The sequence below is a fragment of the Centruroides vittatus genome, unplaced genomic scaffold (genome assembly GCF_030686945.1).
Source record: "Centruroides vittatus isolate TY-2023 unplaced genomic scaffold, ASM3068694v2 contig_863, whole genome shotgun sequence".
Lineage (NCBI taxonomy): Eukaryota > Metazoa > Arthropoda > Arachnida > Scorpiones > Buthidae > Centruroides > Centruroides vittatus.
In genome coordinates this window covers 923,688-943,647 of record NW_027122563.1, presented here as the reverse complement: position 1 = coordinate 943,647, position 19,960 = coordinate 923,688, and the positions used below count along the sequence as shown (strand labels likewise).

The window sequence follows — 19,960 nt, the reverse complement described above, 5'->3', positions numbered from 1 at the left end:
GAGACAGTTGTGTACTATAATTTGATGCTATTGAAAACTTTAGCACTGGAAGAAGAAACTGCCATAATGGCAAATGTGATAAGGAGCAGATGGCACAAAGAAATTTCTGTTTGTAATAACTGGAAAATTTTCCGACTCTCATTGCATGCGGCAGGTGACAACTGCACAAGGAGAACTGCAGTTACTTTATCCCTATGAGTTAAATAAAAAAATCTTGGATGACTGCAAAGATATTTAGAGACTGACTGCTATGCTTTCAAAACAAAATGGCAATGCAAAAATGGAAGGTCTTGTAGCTGATGGATTGAGTATTGTCCTACAATATCAAAGACCTATACCTTCCCAATGTACAGGTGCTATTTTTACCAGCAAACACTGTCCGTGTTATCCAGTCCTTAGATCAAGGCATAATTTTACAACTGAAAGCTAGGTACAGGATGCATTTGATGTAGTACAGTACATGCATGGAGAGATTTTTTTTTCAGTGTACCTGCTGAAAAAATAAGAAAATGGAATGTTTTGGATGCTTTGCAGAATGTTTTGGCTAGAATTTCTTGCCAGTTGGCCACAAGTATCTGAAACTGTTTTGCAAAACCAGGTTTTGTTCAGCAGCCTGCGGATGCTGGAGACTTTGAAGTGCCACCTGAATGGGAAACCTTAACAAAAACATCAACTATGTCAGATTATGTGAATGTGGATAACAATATTGCAACAACTGATGACATCAACTTCAATGAGACAATACCAAACCTGGATGCTACAGTACAAGCACAAATGCTCACAGTAGCAAGAACAAAGACCACCAGAAAATCCTGTCAACGGAAATTTTTGCACCCTGTGCACAATTGATATAATGCTTGAAGATAATACTATGAGTGCTAGCGAAGATATTCATCTTGCTCTTGAGAAGCTATGTGCCTTTGCACATAAACAATACAAACAGACAGCAAAGCAGTCCATACTTGATGCTTTCTTTCTTCCAGTGAGGGAAAAGCCACTACACACTCAATGAAATGGCAGACTAACATTTTTGATCTGCACAGATCATCTTCAGGTCTGAGAGTTCTAAAATGAAATGTGAGAAAGAAACATATGAAATTTTTTAAAAGTTACTGTATAATTATTATTTATAAGAATTGATAAATGACATTATTAATGAAGGTAGCATTCTGTATATCATATGTAGATATAATTTATTAAACAAATGGAATACATTAGTTATGTGGCACTTGGCATATTGCCCAGAACTATGTAAATCTCGGATAATTCAAAGTCATGACTATTTTGTCCCCTGAATTTCCTGTCATACAAAGAAGTTAATAATGATAAAACAATTAGTATAAATTCCAGTTTTCAAATTATTTCTAATATATTCATTACTTCTCTTGCAAGATGTCTGTTCTTAATTTTATTTTTTTTTAACTGAAATAATGACACTATGGGCTTTTTGTTTAAACATTACACCCAAGTTTCTTAGTTGGCACATTTCAAAGTGAGACTGAAATAATTAGTATAAATGAAGATTCCAATCATTTGGAGTTCAAGGACATGCTTGTTTAGATTTGCATTGTACCTGTTCTAAGCATTAAGGTTTAGCCACAAATCCCCGATCCTATTATGTTGTATCTCACTTGACAATAGTAGTAATATTATATAATTCTTATATTAATTATTAGGTAGTTAATGTTGTGTATTAAATATAAATATAATTGAAAAATTTTAGTATTTTTCAATTATATTTAGTTTTACTAATAATTGAATAATAATGAGAACTTATTTCATTAGTACTGAAACTTTGCTTGAATTTCATGTAGCCTGTATATATTCTGCTTATTGATACCAATGTATTGCAAATGATCAAGTGTTCAGAAGTTTACTGCATTTCCAGAGAGTATAAGTAGTTACATTTATGGCATAAAATGAATCAATTAGGAAATAAATAATTGGAAATTAATGGTTTCTACAGTTTTGCTAGTTTTCATTGAATGTTCCATGCCTTTCCAGGGTAGCTCTCAGGAAACTGCTGTATTATGGGGAAAGCAAGACAAATTACCTCCTACTTGTATAGTGCTAGGAGAGTTCAATTTAGAAATTATAAAGCTGTATACAGTTTACTTGCTTTAAAACACACTGATAAAGCATATTTTTGTGTTAAAGCAAATTTTAAATCAAAACTGTACCCACTCATTACTGTGCCCTGGCAAAATGCCATTGTCAAAATGTTATCTTTCATATGATAAAGCAAACCAAAATTTTACCAGTTTGTTAAACCAAACTTTAAATTATCTTCACAACTCCCAAAAATAACCCTATTTACAATAATGGTTGCTTTTACACTTTTTGAAGTGAACAATAAAAACTGATACTGTAACAAATGATCCATTATAACTAGCCACATATTTTCTTCTAGTAAGTAAGCTAGTAGTATAGTATAGTAAGCAAAGACAGGTTCAGCCACTAAGTGTAGAGCAATTCAAACATATTCTACTGAATGCAAAAAATAGGGGTTAAAGTTTAAGAACCTCCATCCCTTTGCCTCCAATTTGAACACATGCTAGTTTGCATATTAAGGAGTGCATACGGTGAATGTCAGGAGTCAAATTTGACTCGTATTTTTTACTCCTTTAGCATCTTGGCTACTCTTTGGCTAGGTACATGCTGCCATTAACATAACTCATACATCAAAATCTGCACAATAGTATCGGGACATTGCAAGACCAAAGTGATGATATGATTCTGTAAATTAAAGCAAAATATACAGTGGTGATTAGCCCATCTATGCTTTCTTTCAAGGATGCAATGAGTGCAGTAGAAAAAAAATTGTGTATATATATATATATATATATATTATAACTTTTAAAAGAAATCTGTGATTTCTTTCTGTTAGCTTTGTTTTGTTTAACCACTCTGATATACTGCTCCATATTTAAATTGCAAATACAGTTTCTGTCTCCTACTGGCTTTTGTTTGATTTGAAAATCATTTAGAACATTAATTTGTTTTAGTAAATTAATTCAAAATATTATAATTCAGAAATATCAATTATCTATCAAGCCTTGCAATACTCCCTAAATTATATGACTTTGACTGTGAAAATAGTTAATACAAATTTTCGATAAAGCAAACAACTCTTTCCCTAGTGATTCATATTAACATGAGTTGACTATTAAGACGTTCATGGCGTCAGTAGATAAACGTTTAAGCAGCTGCTGGACATTACGAGTCACCGGTGACTCATAGTCTATTTTAATATCGGGCAGCACGAGTCACCAGTGCTGCCTCGTACTATTAAATTAATATATTTTATTGCACCTAATAAAATATCGATATAACAAGTATGATGTTTGAAGAATTATGTTATCAAAACATGAAAAACACGGAAAAAGAAGCAATTATGTCTGTAGCCCTAACTAGACATGTCCATACGAGTCACATGTGCCTCGTAACGCCATGAACGTGTTAATAATCACTGTGCACATAATATGATGTTCACTTTCAAAACATCCATAAGAAATAACATAAGTATAAAAATAAAAACTGCCTGTCGTAAAGTTTTCTGAAACAGGTCTTTCATTGTTTAAATTATAAATATCAAATAGAGATTACTAATTTTTTTGTTTTACAAAATAATTCATTAAGAGTAGCTTTTAACTGGAATAACTAGCAAATATACATGATTAATAATATAATTAGAACTGTTGATTATTTCTTATAATTTTTAAATTTGGAATATTATAAAAGAAAATCAAACAAATCTATAGGAAATTAGAATAAAAACTGCAAGACAAATTATTAATATTAGACTTTATCAAAAATTTACATAAAAAAAAAAACATTTTTCCACTGTTCACTCCTAAATTAATTAATAAATAAATTTTCCTAGTTTTTATCATTTCCAAGAAATTAGCAGAAAGTTATTCCAAATCATTAACTTCCACTTAGCAGGTTCATAATCCAGTAAAAAATCTGCCAATCTTTGGCTTATGTAAACTGATTAGATCATCAAATGACAAAATTATAAATATCATTCAAAGCATTTGTTACTAAAGTGTTAATTTCCAATTTTTCTTATGAAAGAAATTTTATTAATTTTTTATTAAGAAATTGTAGGTTGTAAGTAATAATAATAATAAATTAATATTATGTAGGATTTAGTGGGTTATACTCAGTTGACACCGGTGGCTGTGTAATATGCCAGACCAGAGTCAAGGCATAGTAACAAAAACAACAAAAATTAATAAGTGGCCTTCTATAGTGTAATGTATGTGTTTTTATTCAATTGTAATGTTCCCATGCTTTTGTGTAGTGTGTGTGGTATGACACCTGTAGAGGAGAGAACAACAGATACAATAAGCACCCTATCCATCCTCCACAGATGCCTCATTTCCTGGGCAAGTTCTGTGTACTCGCTGACTTTTTCCAGTGCATGTGTTTTGTACATTGTGAGTGTTTGGAATGGATATGTCTATAATGTATGTGATTTTATTGTGTTTGTCAATGAGTGTGATGTCTGGTCTGTTGTGGTAAATTGTTTTATCTGTGATTATGGCTCTGTCGTAGTAGATTTTGTGCATGTTGTTTTCCATGTGGAATGTATTTGTAGTATGGTTCATGTCTACTAATTTGTGTTTCTTTGCAAGCTCTTGATGTATTATATTTGCTACTTGATTATGTCTGTGTAAATAATCTGTCTGAGCCAAGAGCTTGCAACTGGAAATGATGTGATGTATAGTTTCTGGCATGATATGACATTTTCTGCATGTGTCATTTGTGAGTGTTGTATCTTTGAGAATGTGTTTTCTGTAGTTTTTAGTATTTATGATCTGATCCTGTATGGCAATCATGAATAATAATAACAATGTGAATGTCTTGCTCAGTTGATACTGGTGCCAAGTGTTATGCCAGACTAAAGTCAAAGCATAACTATCCAAACAAGTGTAATAAAAAGCTGTTATTGGTATGCATGTCAACATCCAGAAACTTCCTAACAATGTGACATGTTCATTCAATATTGCAGCATTTAGCATATTCTAATTATAAATAATAATAATAATAACAATATTTTGTTTTTTTTTCTTTTTATCAAAGTAGCTTTTAAAATGAGAAGGGAAAAAATGACCAATATTAATGAAGTTATTTAGAAGTTAGTATAGTAAAATAACACATTTCTTTGTAGTAGCTACAAACAATTTCATACAACTAATACTGAAAGGGCCTAAGAACAATAAAACGTCTTTGGATTTCATAACTTTCCATAACAATGTTGTGGTTTGTATGTGTGTGTATATACATATGTACAGTACAGTACATATGCAGTCAAGTCTGCATAAGTTGACACACCAAGGAGAAGTGGAAGTGGAAATGTGTCGAGTTATCTGATATGATGACTAAAACAAATTTGAAAAAAACCACAAAACTACAATTAGAAAAATACAGTAGTGCTTTATACAGTGCATGCAATGTATCTCTCTGACCATTTATCACTGGCCCTGAAGTTGGTTTCTACTCCTCCAAGTACCTTAGCGATTTCCATCGTTTTTGTTTCAGTATCGTCCCTGAAACAGGAAGATTTGATGAACGAATTTGCTTTAGCAACATATCAGAGCATCTTAGACATCTTTTTACGGCAACTTTCTTTGGCAATTTTTGAGACAGCCGCGACAAAGATCCAAGAAAAAGTTTCTTAATTTCCTTTTTTTCTTCAGAATTTCCACCAATGTTGTTCTTGAAAGGTTTTCTTGTTTTGCAAATTCAACTTGCAAAGTTTTATTACATTCAAATTCAGATAAAAGTTCATATTTTTTCCTTCGGCATAAGTGTTGTTAGGTTTCGGATACTCATTTCTGATAGAAATGTGAAACATTTGCTGCAGATAACATATAAATGAAAGGTGAGAAAATGCAAAATCTGAATTCTGCTGTGACGTTAAGCTGTGTGGTGTGAACTCATTTTTTTAAGGAGGTGAGTCAACTTATCAGACGTCTAAACAAGTGAGAGATAGAAAAAGTATGTTGATTTATCCAATGGTGATGAGTTAAAAACTCAGGCATTAATGTTAAATGGTGTTGAGTAAACTAATGTATATTGGCTCAGCCAGGACCACAGAAAACTTACTACTTAACCAATGGTGTCTAGTTATACCTATGACAACTTATGAAGACTCGGCTGTATATATATCTACTTAGCTTAAAATCAACAAATTAATTTGTTGTTTATTTAATATTTAATCGTTTAAATTTCACAAAATTATTACATTAAAGTTTTCGAAAATTTTTAGAGTATTCAAAAGCTTTTTGTTTGATTGTGGAACTATAATTTCCTGAGGATGGTCTATAAAAATAGGCTGAAAGCATTTGAATATTAAATTTCAGTAAGCTCAGCAAGTGTTCTGGTGTTTAATTTAGTTGTAAGTAAACCGCTGAGGAAGTGAGGATACTTGTATACTACATTGTTATACAAGAGATACCCTCTATTAGGAAGATTTTTCTCATTTGGACTTTCTCTGTATATAAGATAACAAATGCAGTTAAAAAAAGTATTCTAAATTAAAATTTTGATGTAGACCATGTTATTTATCACATTACAATGGTATATTAGTTTGCTGGCTTCAGGCTAACAATTGATTACTAGTAATTTGGAGGTGTTGAACTTTAAAATCATGTAATGTTTCCCCATAAAATGGTGAGGATGTGAAGGTACTGTTACACATCACTTTAATTCTTTGTTTTCTTTTGCAGATTTAACTTGACATAGCAACTGTTTGTCAAAAGGGTAAGAATGACCTGGACATATTTTGCTACATTTTGTTTTGTTTTACAATACTAAAACAAAGAACAAAGTCAGATATATTTATGTTAAAAGCCTATAAAGCATATTTTGGAGTTCTGCTGAGTGACTAGAATAAGCCATTGGTGCCACAAAGTATACAAATCATGCATCATGCATCATGCATCAGAGAAAAAGTCTGTTTTGAAATCCCAATGGTATGTGAGAATAACAAAATCATGTTATAAGGACTTCTATTTTTGTATGGTGAATGTATTAGGCTTAAACAAAAATTCAAAGCAATCCCTACATTCCTACAATATTCTAACTTACTCTCTACAGAAAATCTGTTCCTCACTGAAATGAAATCCCTATCCCTACTTTCACCAAATTTGCAAATACAGATAGTGACGATGAGGAATTTGTTGTCAGATAATGAAACCAGAACGTGCAAGCCTTTCATTCAAGCTGAATGATCTTGTGCCCAACCTTTAGTATACTCTAAAGGCATTAGCAGAAGTATTGGTTTCAAGACCTAAAGAAATATGCTAGCTCTCGGAACAACCCTCATGTATAGGAATAGAGAAACATCTGTTAAAATATTTTCAGATGGACAAACTTTTTGTCTACTGAATCAATGTGAAGGAACTGACTGAATCTATGGGGAGTGAGTACTACGTGCAGAAGAATGAAGGTTCTTCATTGACAGCTCAAAGAGAGGTTTAAATTCTGTGTTACTGCACAATGGCAACAAGTTAGCTTCTATTCCTAGTGGTCACTCCATATAAAAGAAGTTTCATTGTGTCATACAATGAAGTACATCAATCACTGCTGGAGTTTATTCTGATGTGAAGGTTATGCTATTTGCTTACTAGGTCAACAGACAGGTTACATGAAATATCCATGCACGGACTGAACACTAGGCAAGAAAAATGTGCCCTGCCAGGGAGAAATTTCAGGTTAGTGAAAAGACTATTAGGATTGACAAGCAGCTAATTCTATATAAAGTTTTTCCTTCCACTCTGTCCACTTCACATAAAATTAGGGCTTGTGAAGCAGTGTATGAAAGCTCTAAAGAGCAGATTTACTTGAAAAATTACGTACTCAGAACCTTTTAAGGTGTGATCATGTATAAATATCGACAGACAAACATTTTCAAACCCCTTCTGGGTTCTGCTTCAGGTTCCAGGTGCTTGCTTCAGATTTACTTGAAGCAAGCACTGAATTTCCTGCACTCTTGTACAAGAAAGTGAAAGCTGGTGTTTTTAACAGTCCTCAAATCAGACTACTAATGAAAGGCAAAGAATTCTTCAGCACCATGAACAGCATGGAGAAGGATGCTTTTCTGATGATAATACAAACTTTCTTGGCAATTTCAGAGCAGAACCACAAGATTCTAATTAAAACTTTGGTGACAGCTTTTCAGAGGTTAGGAGTAAATATAACTGTCAAGGTGCATTTCCTGCATAGCCACATAAATTTCTTCCCCTCAAATCTTGGTTAAAGCATTTGCCTTACTTTTCAGATCTAAGATATTGTTATATTCAACCAAGATATAACCTTTATAAAACTCATATACAACAATTGTCTGCAATAATACGTCATGAAACACAAACATTCTACTGCACAAAGCAATAGCACACTTGTGTTTCAGCATGACATTACCAATACCTCCACCTCCAGAAAATGAAAATGTGCAAGAACTTTCACTCCTTTGATTTACTCTTGTGAATGGAAAATTACTTTTTTGTAGCCGTAAGTATGTGTTTGTGTGATGAGGTTTGTGAATTATTGGCATATGACTGAAACTTGTGTAAATAAATGTGTCATGATATGCAATCAGAAATTATGTATCTGGAATCAGCAGCCTCAAATTGTGCAAAGTCAAAACATCTTACAAAGGGACCTTACGATCTCGGAAATTCAGTTCGGGATGAGACTTTGCAGGTTAGTAGTATACCTCAAGGGTGTCCACCCAGAAGAATTGTAAAGCGCACTAGCCAGAAGATTCCAAGAAAAAGGGCTCTATAGTTTTAAGCGCAGCTCAGTGTCTGGTCAATTTACCCTATGGCAGCACTGCAAAATGGCTGAGTCTGTTGCAATCTCGCTTGCCATGTGGACAATCTAGGTTCGATCCTACCTTCAGCTAACTTTCTTCTTTTCAATTGTTTTAAAAATTATAACAACCTAAAAATATCATCAATTAAATCATAAATAATTTTATTTTATTTATGAAATGACTGTTACAGCTAATTAAAATGTGAATTAAAGATAATTTATTTTTAAAAAGTTGAATAATTTCAAATGCATTTTTTAATGGAGGTAAATTAAATCTTTAATTACTATTGTCATTAAAAAGTTATTACAAATTTTAAGATACAAGCTGTGGAGAAGTTAAAAATATTCTTTGTAAAGATAGGCAGATGGTCAGGAATTTTCAAGACCCTAATTGAACAATAGTCCTTACCTGCTACAGTATGATATATACAGGTTTACCCACCCTTATTCTTCCAGAAACTCAAACTAATGTGCCAGTTCATTCTTGACTTTTGCAGGATTGGAGCATTCTGTACTGTGAAATATTATTGGAATTTTGAAAATATTGTGAATTGAAAATGTCTGTTAATGAAGAAATCGCGAAAGTATCAAAGCTGCAGATGAAATCAGTCAAGATTCATTATACAGTGAAATGTCGAAATTGAAGTTAAAAGATGCAGTCGTTTATTACGAAAGCTTGATTGCTGAAAATAATTTGACTACATTGGAATCTTCAACTTCAATTTCTCGTGAAGCAATGTTGATGGATGAAGAAATTTACGAACGTATTATGGACATGCTGGCTGAAAAAATACTTGTGACTGATGAAGAACTTGCTCATGAAAATGAAAACTGTGACGAGGAACCTTTTGAAAAAGTCGAAGACCATAGCTCATCAGATGAATACGAACCAGAAGAAAAAAAGAAAAGGAGAGAGGTAGACCATCTTTCTTTGGATTACAAAATTAAAGTTGTTAATATTGCAAAGGCTCACCCCACGTGGAATCTACAAACACTGTAAAAAAAAGGATGCAGCAGTTAAAAAAGAAGGAATATTTATCCCAATGGGAAAAAGAAAAAAAGGAGGAAATCAATTTGATAAGTACGCGACAATCAATTCCTGGACACACGATCGTTTTGTTGAAGTCTGAGAGAATTATCAACAAGTGACTAGTCAGAATTTACAACAGTGGGCTTTAGCAGCAGCACGACAATTTACAGATTTTGAATTTAAAGCTTCTAACAGCTAAGTTCATAAATTCAAAAATAAACATGAAATTTGTCAACAAAAAGTGGCAAAATTTGTTTCAAAAAAGAAACAGAGAAGATCAAAGAAACCTTGGCTTCTGCAGACACTTTTCAAACCCAGATGTTCAAATTGATACTGAATTTCAACAAAGATTTTGTTATCAACACTGACCAGACAGGTAAATTATTGCAGAGTATTTACAAATTCATTTTGCTCTCTATTTTTACAACTCTCTGACAAAATATTTCAATTTCGGTTGTTTTCTCTTTCCAGGATGTCAGTATCAGTCAGTGTACAACAGGGCTCTGGATGAAAAAGGAAGCAAAACTATTTTCGTCAAAAGGCACGACATGAATAAAGTGACGTATACATATACCGCTCAATACGCTCTCACTCTGTCTGGAAAAGTCCTACCTCAAGTATTTGTTTGTTTACAAGAAGCAACCGGTAACTTTGGCCCCTGAGTTCAAAAAATAGTAAATGAATATGCACAAAAATATAAAAATGTCATAATAACGTCTTCAAAATGTGGGAAGCTTATGACAGGACTGTATATTGACTTTCTCAGTTATTGTTTAAAATCTTATGTGGGAAAAGAACAGTTTCTATTAATTATTGACTCTTGGGGTGGACAGACAAACAGCCTGAATTATGTGACAAAATCTTTCAGGATGACGAGAAATCACCGACTTGTACAATTAAAGTGATTCCTTCAAAAGGTACTCCTCTTGTTCAACCTTCTGACATCTATTTTTTTATAGACAGGTAAAACATCTAATAAAGCATATACAAAATTGCACTTATCTGATTGAAAATAATAGAGAAATAAATTCCTGTGAAGACTGTATAAAAATACAATCAACAGTGCATCATCAACTGTCATTGCCAATTTTTAATGAAATGATCCGGTATGCATGGTACACTTCCAGGCTTTCTGATGAAAGAGAAATTTTCACGAATGTAAACGAAGTATGTTTTCCAACAGATCTTTTAAAAAAAGGTTGTTCATGTAAACAATCGTCCTTCATAAATTGTGCAAGATGTCAAAATAGTTTTTGTTTTCTATGTTGTTTTCAATTTTTTATTTTACATACAAGCACCAGAATGATAATTATCATAAAAATTATCATTCTGGTGCTTGTATGTAAAATAAAAAATTGACAAATAAAGACGATATTGTAAAAATTTTTATATAAATAAAACCCTACCCGAAAATTTGTTATAGTGGTAATTAAAGTTTTAATTTACCTCCATTAAAAATGCATTTGAAATTATTCAACTTTTTAAAAATAAAATATCTAATTCACATTTTAATTAGCTGTAACAGTCATTTCATAAATAAAATAAAATTATTTATGATTTAATTGATAATATTTTTAGGTCATTAACTTTATTTAAAAGTTGTTATAATTTTTAAAACAATTGAAAAGAAGAAAGTTAGCTGAAGGTAGGATCGAACCTAGATTGTCCACATGGCAAGCGAGATTGCAACAGACTCAGCCATTTTGCAGTGCTGCCATAGGGTAAATTGACCAGACACTGAGCTGCGCTTAAAACTATAGAGCCCTTTTTCTTGGAATCTTCTGGCTAGTGCACTTTACAATTCTTCTGGGTGGACACCCTTGAGGTATACTACTAACCTGCAAAGTCTCATCCCGAACTGAATTTCTGAGAATGTAAGGTCCCCTTGTTAGTTGCAATAAATTTTTTTTTAAATTTAAACCAGTGTAATAATTGTAAGATGTAAGAAATGCAAAAAGACATCATATAAGGCATAAAAGTAAATTACTCATCTCAAGTCTCAACAATTTGCAACTGTGCATCAACATTGTAATATGTATAGGAAACCTTATAACACTTATGCAAAATTAATGATGTTTCAAGAGTTTTTGATTTTCTCAGAAAAAAATAAAATAAAAATGAGGAGGTAGACACATCCAATAACAAGATTCAAAGTGCCAAAAAATGGTCTCAAAAATAATGATATACATTTATACACAAGTAGTGCACGTCATCCTAGTTGTCACTGAGGTGAAGTGGTAATGTTCATTGTTTCCTTTTATTTGTATACTATCTGTGGCTAAAAATCAGTGCAGAAAAAATTAAATTTTTCTAATATTTTCTGAAGTTTAGTACTAATTACATAGTTGCTTTTTTTTACAGATCTGGAGAATTTTGTAACAGTTGTTGCAATGGAAACAATACCTTCATAAAAGGTATGAAATATTCATAAAGTTTCTATTTAATTTCATGATAATTACATAATTTTTAAGTGTTAAAATTCTTATGAATATTACATAATTATGAGTGCTAAGTCAAACTTTTGATGTAACAACTATGCAAAATCAAATTAAATAGTCACCAAAACTGTGGAATTTTAGTTAATAGAAGTTTCTTGAAAGAAATCTTATTAAAAATCAGCACAACCTGTTATAAACACACCCATATACATAAAAAAACAGGTCAGCAAATGTAAAAAAAAAGTTATAGGTTTATCATCTGTATATCAGATTTGAACCGGTTACCAGAGGTAGAAAGGAGGAAAAGACATTCACCAACTTCACCAAAAGGAAAGCTGACTAAATAGAGTAGATGGTTGAGTGTGTGTCATGAATTTTGAGGCCATTTTTTGGCACTTTGAGGACCAGGCACAGAAATGAACTTCATTTTCATCAGAAAAAGATACATGCAATCACCCCTGAAACAACGTTTACTTCATGTATGGATTGGAGATTTTCCTTGTAAGTGTAGATTTTTTTGTAGTGTCAATTCTACAAATATTTTCTTGTTTATGATACAGTAACAGATTAGCTTTTAATGAACCATTTACCATGATTTTTCATTCAAATATTTTTTTTAAAATGTGCATTAACAATGATTGGAAATTGTGCGTATTAATTGTCAATATTTTATTTCTGAAATACAAACAATAAAATTGATTCTTACCTCTTGTTTTTTGTCTACATATGATTCTTTCATCAAGCTATTAATTTCTTCTTCATTGGGACATAAATCCAGACCTTCACCTGCAGTATCTACTTCTATCACATCGTTTGCAGCAGGTAACTCACTTGTCGTCGACAAATTCTTTCTTAAAAGATTATAATTTTTATAAAAATTTTAATTTTTCTATTTCAGAACAAAATACATATATTTAATTATATTAAATAATGTTCTTATGAAAGTATTACTTGCATTAAATATTACAATTCATACTTTTTCCTGTAAATGCAAAATTTAATATTTCAAATTTATTTTTATCCTAAAGTAACTTTTCCAATTTTATGCATTGCTAATTCATTTCCATAGATGTCAATAATTTTATACAAAAGACTATTTAATTTTTTTCTTTATTTTCAGATAAAATAGATCATAAACAGAAATTCTTTCAAATTTTAGATTTCAATTCAGTTTGTTGAATGAAATTTTTTAGTGAATTTCAAAATCACTTCATAAGTTGAAGTTTTTGATTTATAGTTTTTACAATGTTTCTCAGTTGTATGTTTCTAAAAATATTCCGCATGGTACTTTCTCCATTATAAAACACTTCAGTTAAGTTCTTCCACTTATATGTGATACTTTTTGGTATCTATAGCATTTTTTTGTACACGTTATTCACTTTAAAGTGGAAAAATTTTAAGTGACTATCAATTAATGTTTTATTGAAGATAGAAGGTTCCCCTATAACTCTATCTTGAATACATACATAAATTAATCAACTCAATTATAACAAATTTACAACTTTCATTAAAAAAAAGTAAAAATTTTTGTACATAAGTTTATTATAAACATTTTAGTGCAATTTTTAAACATTTATATTAGTAGAATCCTTAAAAATTTGATTAATTATTTTTAATAATTGCTTAAAATAATATCTTAATACATAATTTGATTTGTAAAGAAAAAAATCCAGGACAAAATATATTTATATAAAAATACATTGTGTTAAAGACAATATAAATACATTATTCTTGTCTTCTGTCATCCTGTTTCAACATCACAGGAACATGATCCACACTGCAAAGTTGACCTTTCTTTTTAGGCTTCTATATTTATGCAAATCAGGTAAAAAGTTCCTTGACTGGATTCCACCAGAAAAAATTTTTACATTGTAAAGAAAAATTCTAAAAATCCAAGACGTAACATATTTATATAAAAATACATTGTAAGACAGAGAAGACAAGAATAATGTATTTGTATTGTCTTTAATACAATGTATTTTTATGTAAATATTTGCTTTCTTGCTAAATCTTAAGGTTTAGACACGGACAGAAAATCATACAAATGAAAAAAGCAGAGCAAATACTGTGGCAATCTTGGACTTCAAACACTAACTTTGAAGCTTCATTTGAATTCTGAAACAAAATTTTCTCAAAGTTTGAACTCGATGTGCATGTTAAGTAAAACCCATCTGTTTGCACCCAAGTTGTCTCGCATTACACTTGTGTGTTTGGTTAATTATATTGTGTGTTACTTTTCAATTTTTAACAATTTCTTTCTGCAATTTTTCTTCATAGCTTTTGGGTACTCTTTATGTTTTATATCCTTCCCAAAACTCATAAAGCATAATATGCCTAACAAGCTATCTATCCAAAAACATTTCAACTTTATGTTATTCAAACAAAATGTGAAGTAAAAAGTTTAAAAGAAACTCTAAACAAAAAATAGAATCTCGCATTAGCAATAATATGTTAAATTTTGCAACTGTTATAATTAAGACACATCTATGTTAATTAAGTAAGGAACAGCTGTTAAAAGTAGGCAAAAACTTTCTGTTCAACCCAATATAACCTTTAATTATTAACCATGGCATCTGAAAAATGTGAAGCAACAAAGTCTAAGAGGAAGGTTGTAATATTCATGATTGAGATGAAAAAGGAACTTAACCATAAAGCATGAAAGTGATATGTGTGAGGATATGGCAACCATGTTTAAGATGTCAAAGTTGATGGGATGCAACCAGTAAATGCAATTTTCATTTTATTTTACAATATTTATGTATATTATTTATTGTTTTAATCTATTATTTAGTTATGTTATTTTTACCTTAAACTTAAAACTGCAAATATACATAATTTATCAAAATGGGTATTGTTTAGGGTCTGGAAATGGATTAAGTCACTTTCCATTATTTCAAATAGGAAAAACTGATTCAACATTGAAAGATTCAGAGTTCAAATGGCCACCTGGAATGAATTAAATTTGAAGTACAAGGCACCACTGTAATATATAACTTGTAAATTATTTCCAATGAATCTTCCTATTTAGCAAATTGTTCTTTCATTCTCCATGTTTGGAAGTTTTGAACCAATTTCACTAAGGAAATAAAAATCACTTTCTAGTTTCTCATTCATTTTCACTATTTTCTGCCAGTATGAGCTAATATGTAGAATGACTCTTCATTCTTTCACATGACTGAAGTTTCAATAAAAGTAGACAACTGTCCAAATTCCATAAAAAAATTACTTGGTCTATTTTTTAATTGTACATGACTTTATTTCACATTTAGTTTACTTTTCATTTTATATGTTTGTTCTGTTCAAAATTCACATACAAATTCAGTTGTATAGTGTTAATTTGTACTATTCTGACTTTTATGTTGACTAAATTTCCTATAAAAGCAATTCAAAAGTAATTTCACTACACTTCTCTCAGTTCCCTTGCAAAACATATAACAGGATTTGACTGTATATATTTATACAATATTGAAGGTAATAAAGTTAAGAAATATTACCTAAGAATCATAATGTAGAACTTTTTCTACACAACAAAATAATAATGATTGATGTTTGAAAACAATCAAATAATGCAGGGAAACATTGAAGAAATAAATTTACAGAAAATGTTATATGCGTCATTTAATAAATGAAGTACACTTCAAAATTGATTACTAAGTTGGGTCCATAAAGCAATATAAACATCTCTATCTTCATAAATTCTGATAGTCAAAGGTAAATAAAATACTTTGCAATATTCACTTCTATGATTTCAAAAATAGCTAAAGCAATAAAAATAAAATAAAACTTTAGCATTTGTTAATATATTGTTCTGAAACATTTCCATCATTGTTTTATATAAATGTAATCATTTGAACAAATTATACATAATTGTATTAGAATAAGTAAATGAAATAAGTCTTGTTTAATTTTCTTATACTGTAAAATTTTATTAAATTAAGGTATGCTATCTATAAATTTTTTCTAATTATACATGCCAAATACCAAACATTTCTATATATGCATATATACGTGTATACTATATATACCTATTAACAAATATTCTGAAATAATATGAATTTATTGTGTTGTATGCTTTATATTAAGATCAACTATCAAATTACTGAGTAAGATTTTACTGAAGAATAAGTCTGCAGTATTTTCACAAACTATAATGATTTTTAAATCAATTTTTTATGTTTCTTTGTCTATCTAACTTCTTTTTGATAGATTCATTCATTAACAATTTTTCATTTTAAGTCAATGTTATAGCAAAAAAATATTGCATTATTGAAACATTCTTGTTGAATAATTTTTTGAAAATTTTGTATAAGATATAATTATTAAATTAAATAGCATTTCAAATCAAATTTTACGAAATATATAATAAATGAAAATAATAAGTGGCTCGAATGACCCTGGGATGGATCATTCGAGCCACTTATTATTTTCATTTATTATATATTTCGATAGGTACTAGATCTGACAACAGGCAATTCCCTTTACTACCAAGGGACACTGGCAGGCAGAACAAGCGGCATAGGTTTCCTAATTAACAAGAAATGGAAAACAGAATAGTTGACGTAATGAATATCTCAAATCAAGTAGCCAGCTTAACTTTACAGCTTACAAAAAGATACAACATACAGATTGTACAAGTATATGTTCCAACAATGTCACACCTGGACGAAGAGATAAAGGAATTCTATAACAATTTAGCTGAGACACTGAACAATAATAGAAGCCATTTCAAATATTTAATTGTGGACTTTAACGCCAAAGTGAAAAAGAAACAACCAAGAACAAGTAGTGGGAACCTATGGATTTGGTGAAAAGAACGAAAGAGGAGAAAGACTGGTGCAATTTGCAAGTTACCATAATATGTACAAAGGGTATTTTTTAAATAAGGTCCATTTTTTGATAAGGAGAAAAATACTGTAAATATCGTTAAAATATATTTTTTCCCATATTCTACATACTTTTATCTACTTTTCTACATAATTTCCATTTTTGTTCAAACATTTGTCATACTGCTCAATAATTTTTTAAATTCTGACTTCAAAGAAATCTGCCACCTGCTGCCGGAAAACATTAGGCCACGCCGCTTGTCTTGTATGGCACGACTGAGTTTTCTCAAGGTCACACAATAAGCATCAGAATTGATTGTTGTGCCTCTTGGCATAAAATCCACTAACAAACTTCCTTTCCTGTCCCAAAAGACAGTTACCATGATCTTTTGTGCTGAAATCAAATAACAGATCATATCTTACAGTCGGCGGGCGACTCAATTTTCTTAAACATTATAAACTTTTACAGCTCAGCACACAGACAGACATATGGCTGAAAATGGCATCTAAACACGTGCAAAGCATGCTGAAAGCAGATGCTCATGCACACTGCTGCAATCGAGCATCATTCTCATTCTCATTCACAAATGGACCTTATTTAAAAAATAGCCCTCATAGATATCGAATACATTATTCAAGAAAATGGACATGGGAAACACCAAATGCAGTGACTAAGAACAAAATTGACTACATTCTTACTGACAAGACCCACACAATTAAAGATGTCAGCATTCTTAATAAATTCCAAACAGGCAGTGATCATTGACTAGTCAGATCGAGAACTGTCTTAGATTTAAAACTAGAAAGGCTTAAGTTACTCAGAAAACCAAAAACATTAGGAATCAACATCCATAACCTAGTGGAAAACTCAGATCAGTACCAAAAAGCACTAGACAAAAGACTACATGACCAAGTCAATAGCTCTCAGTTAATGAAAATCATTCTCAACTGTGCTAAGATGATAGGAGGACTATTTCTTGTGTTCATCAAAAAATGAATACAAGAAACTGTCCACAAAACTAAAGATCTGTTAAAACACAGACAGGAAATGAAAGCAAGTACTAATACACAGAGAATAGAATACAAAGAATTATGTAAGACAACACGGAAACAGATAACAGAAGATATTAGGAAATACAATAAACAACTGATTGAGAATGCAATTGAAAATAGAAAAAGTTATAAAAGGATAAAAAGAGCACTAATCATGGGGAAGAAACAAATAATTGTGCTGGTAAACAAAAACACCAGTCCACAAAAAGAAACAAAATACTTCAACAAGTAACCAAGTTTTACAGTGAATTATACAAAGCCAACACAAACAAACAAACGTACTACACCTTTTTAAGTATCCAGTAGGAAGTTTTATTAGAGTAAAAACGTTTTCGGCTGCGTTAACTAAAAGTTTTAAGTTTTAGTTAACGCATAAAGTTTTACTCTAATAAAACTTCCTACTGGATACTTAAAAAGGTGTAATAAGTTTGTTTGTTATATAAAGCCCCAGAGAAACTTGGAGAAGCACTTAACAAATAGAGAAAACATCCCAGAAGTTCTTACAGAAGAAATGGAATTGGCACTCAAAACTATGAAAAATGGTAAGGCAGGTAAGCTGGTAATGACAGAATAACAGCTGAAATGTTGAAATATGCTGGCAGAAAGACATGGAAAATCTTGGTGAATGTATACACAGAATGCACACAGCCTAAGGTCAAGATGCATACCAGATCATTGGAACAGTGTAAATATAATACTCATCTATAAGAAAGGCAGCAAGGAGGACATTAAAAAATTATAGACCCATAAGCTTATTCCCAATTATATACAAAATATTTACAAAGATAAACAACACATTAGATGCTGCACAACCACGGGAACAGGCTGTTTTTAGAAGTGGTTTCAGTACAATAGATTGTATACAAACAGAGAGAATTATTAAGTTGTACCAATGAATATCGAATATCACTGGCCTTCATTGACTTTGTAAAGGCTTTTGACTCCATATATCCCAGAGCATTAATAGAAGCTTTAACCAACCAAGGCATTGACAAACCATACATAGAAACTATAGCCAACATAAACAGAGAAGCAAAAGCTAAAGTGAAAATATATGATGACACTCCAGAATTTTGCACAACCAAAGGCATTCAACAAAGAGACTCAATATCACCCAAACTCTTCATGGTAACCTAGAAAATGTATTCCATAAAGTAGACTGGAAGAACAAGGGTATATCTATAGATGGAGAACACCTGAACATCTAAAATTTGCTGACATCATCATCCTGATAGCTAAAGATCTGCAGAACTACAAGAACTAGTCAGCAATTTAAATAGTTAGCAATGAAATTGGCCTTAAAATGAACTTGGCGAAAACGAAAAATCATGTACAATGAACTGTAGACAATCAAGAGATAACAATAAATGACATCACACTAGAAACGGTAGTTGAATATATACACCTGGGACAAGTAATACCCAAATCTGGCTCACTACTTCCAGAAATCAACAGGAGGATAAAACTAGCATGGTTTACATTCAGATGAAATTCTGAAATCTTCAGGTCTAAAATGCCAATCCACCTGAAGAAAAGAGCATCTGATTAATGCGATCAATAATTTAGAATGATTTTACATTTTCTTTAAAAGTATTAATTCAGCTTATTAAGTTACACATAAAATAAAATATAAATTTAAAAATTCATGACTTACCAGTCATGACTTACAGGTGTGAAACTTGTACACTAAAGAAAGAAATAACAGCAAGACTCCAAGTTGCCCAAAGGTCAATGGAGTGATGCATGCTAAGAATAACCAAGAGAGATCACAAAAGAATAGAGTAAGGTACATT

The 19,960-nt window shown here is 31.1% G+C and overlaps 1 protein-coding gene across 5 annotated transcripts in view; it reads right to left on the bottom strand.

Annotated features, from left to right (window-relative positions):
- The window catches only part of LOC136982804 (caspase activity and apoptosis inhibitor 1-like), a 145,759-nt gene that overhangs the window by 1,992 nt on the left and 123,807 nt on the right, over window positions 1-19,960 (bottom strand). For all 5 annotated transcript variants that reach the window (XM_067279327.1, XM_067279329.1, XM_067279328.1 and 2 more), the window contains one exon: window positions 12,998-13,142. In XM_067279327.1, coding sequence (XP_067135428.1) covers window positions 12,998-13,142 — 145 coding nt within the window. The remainder of the gene's footprint in view (window positions 1-12,997; window positions 13,143-19,960) is intronic.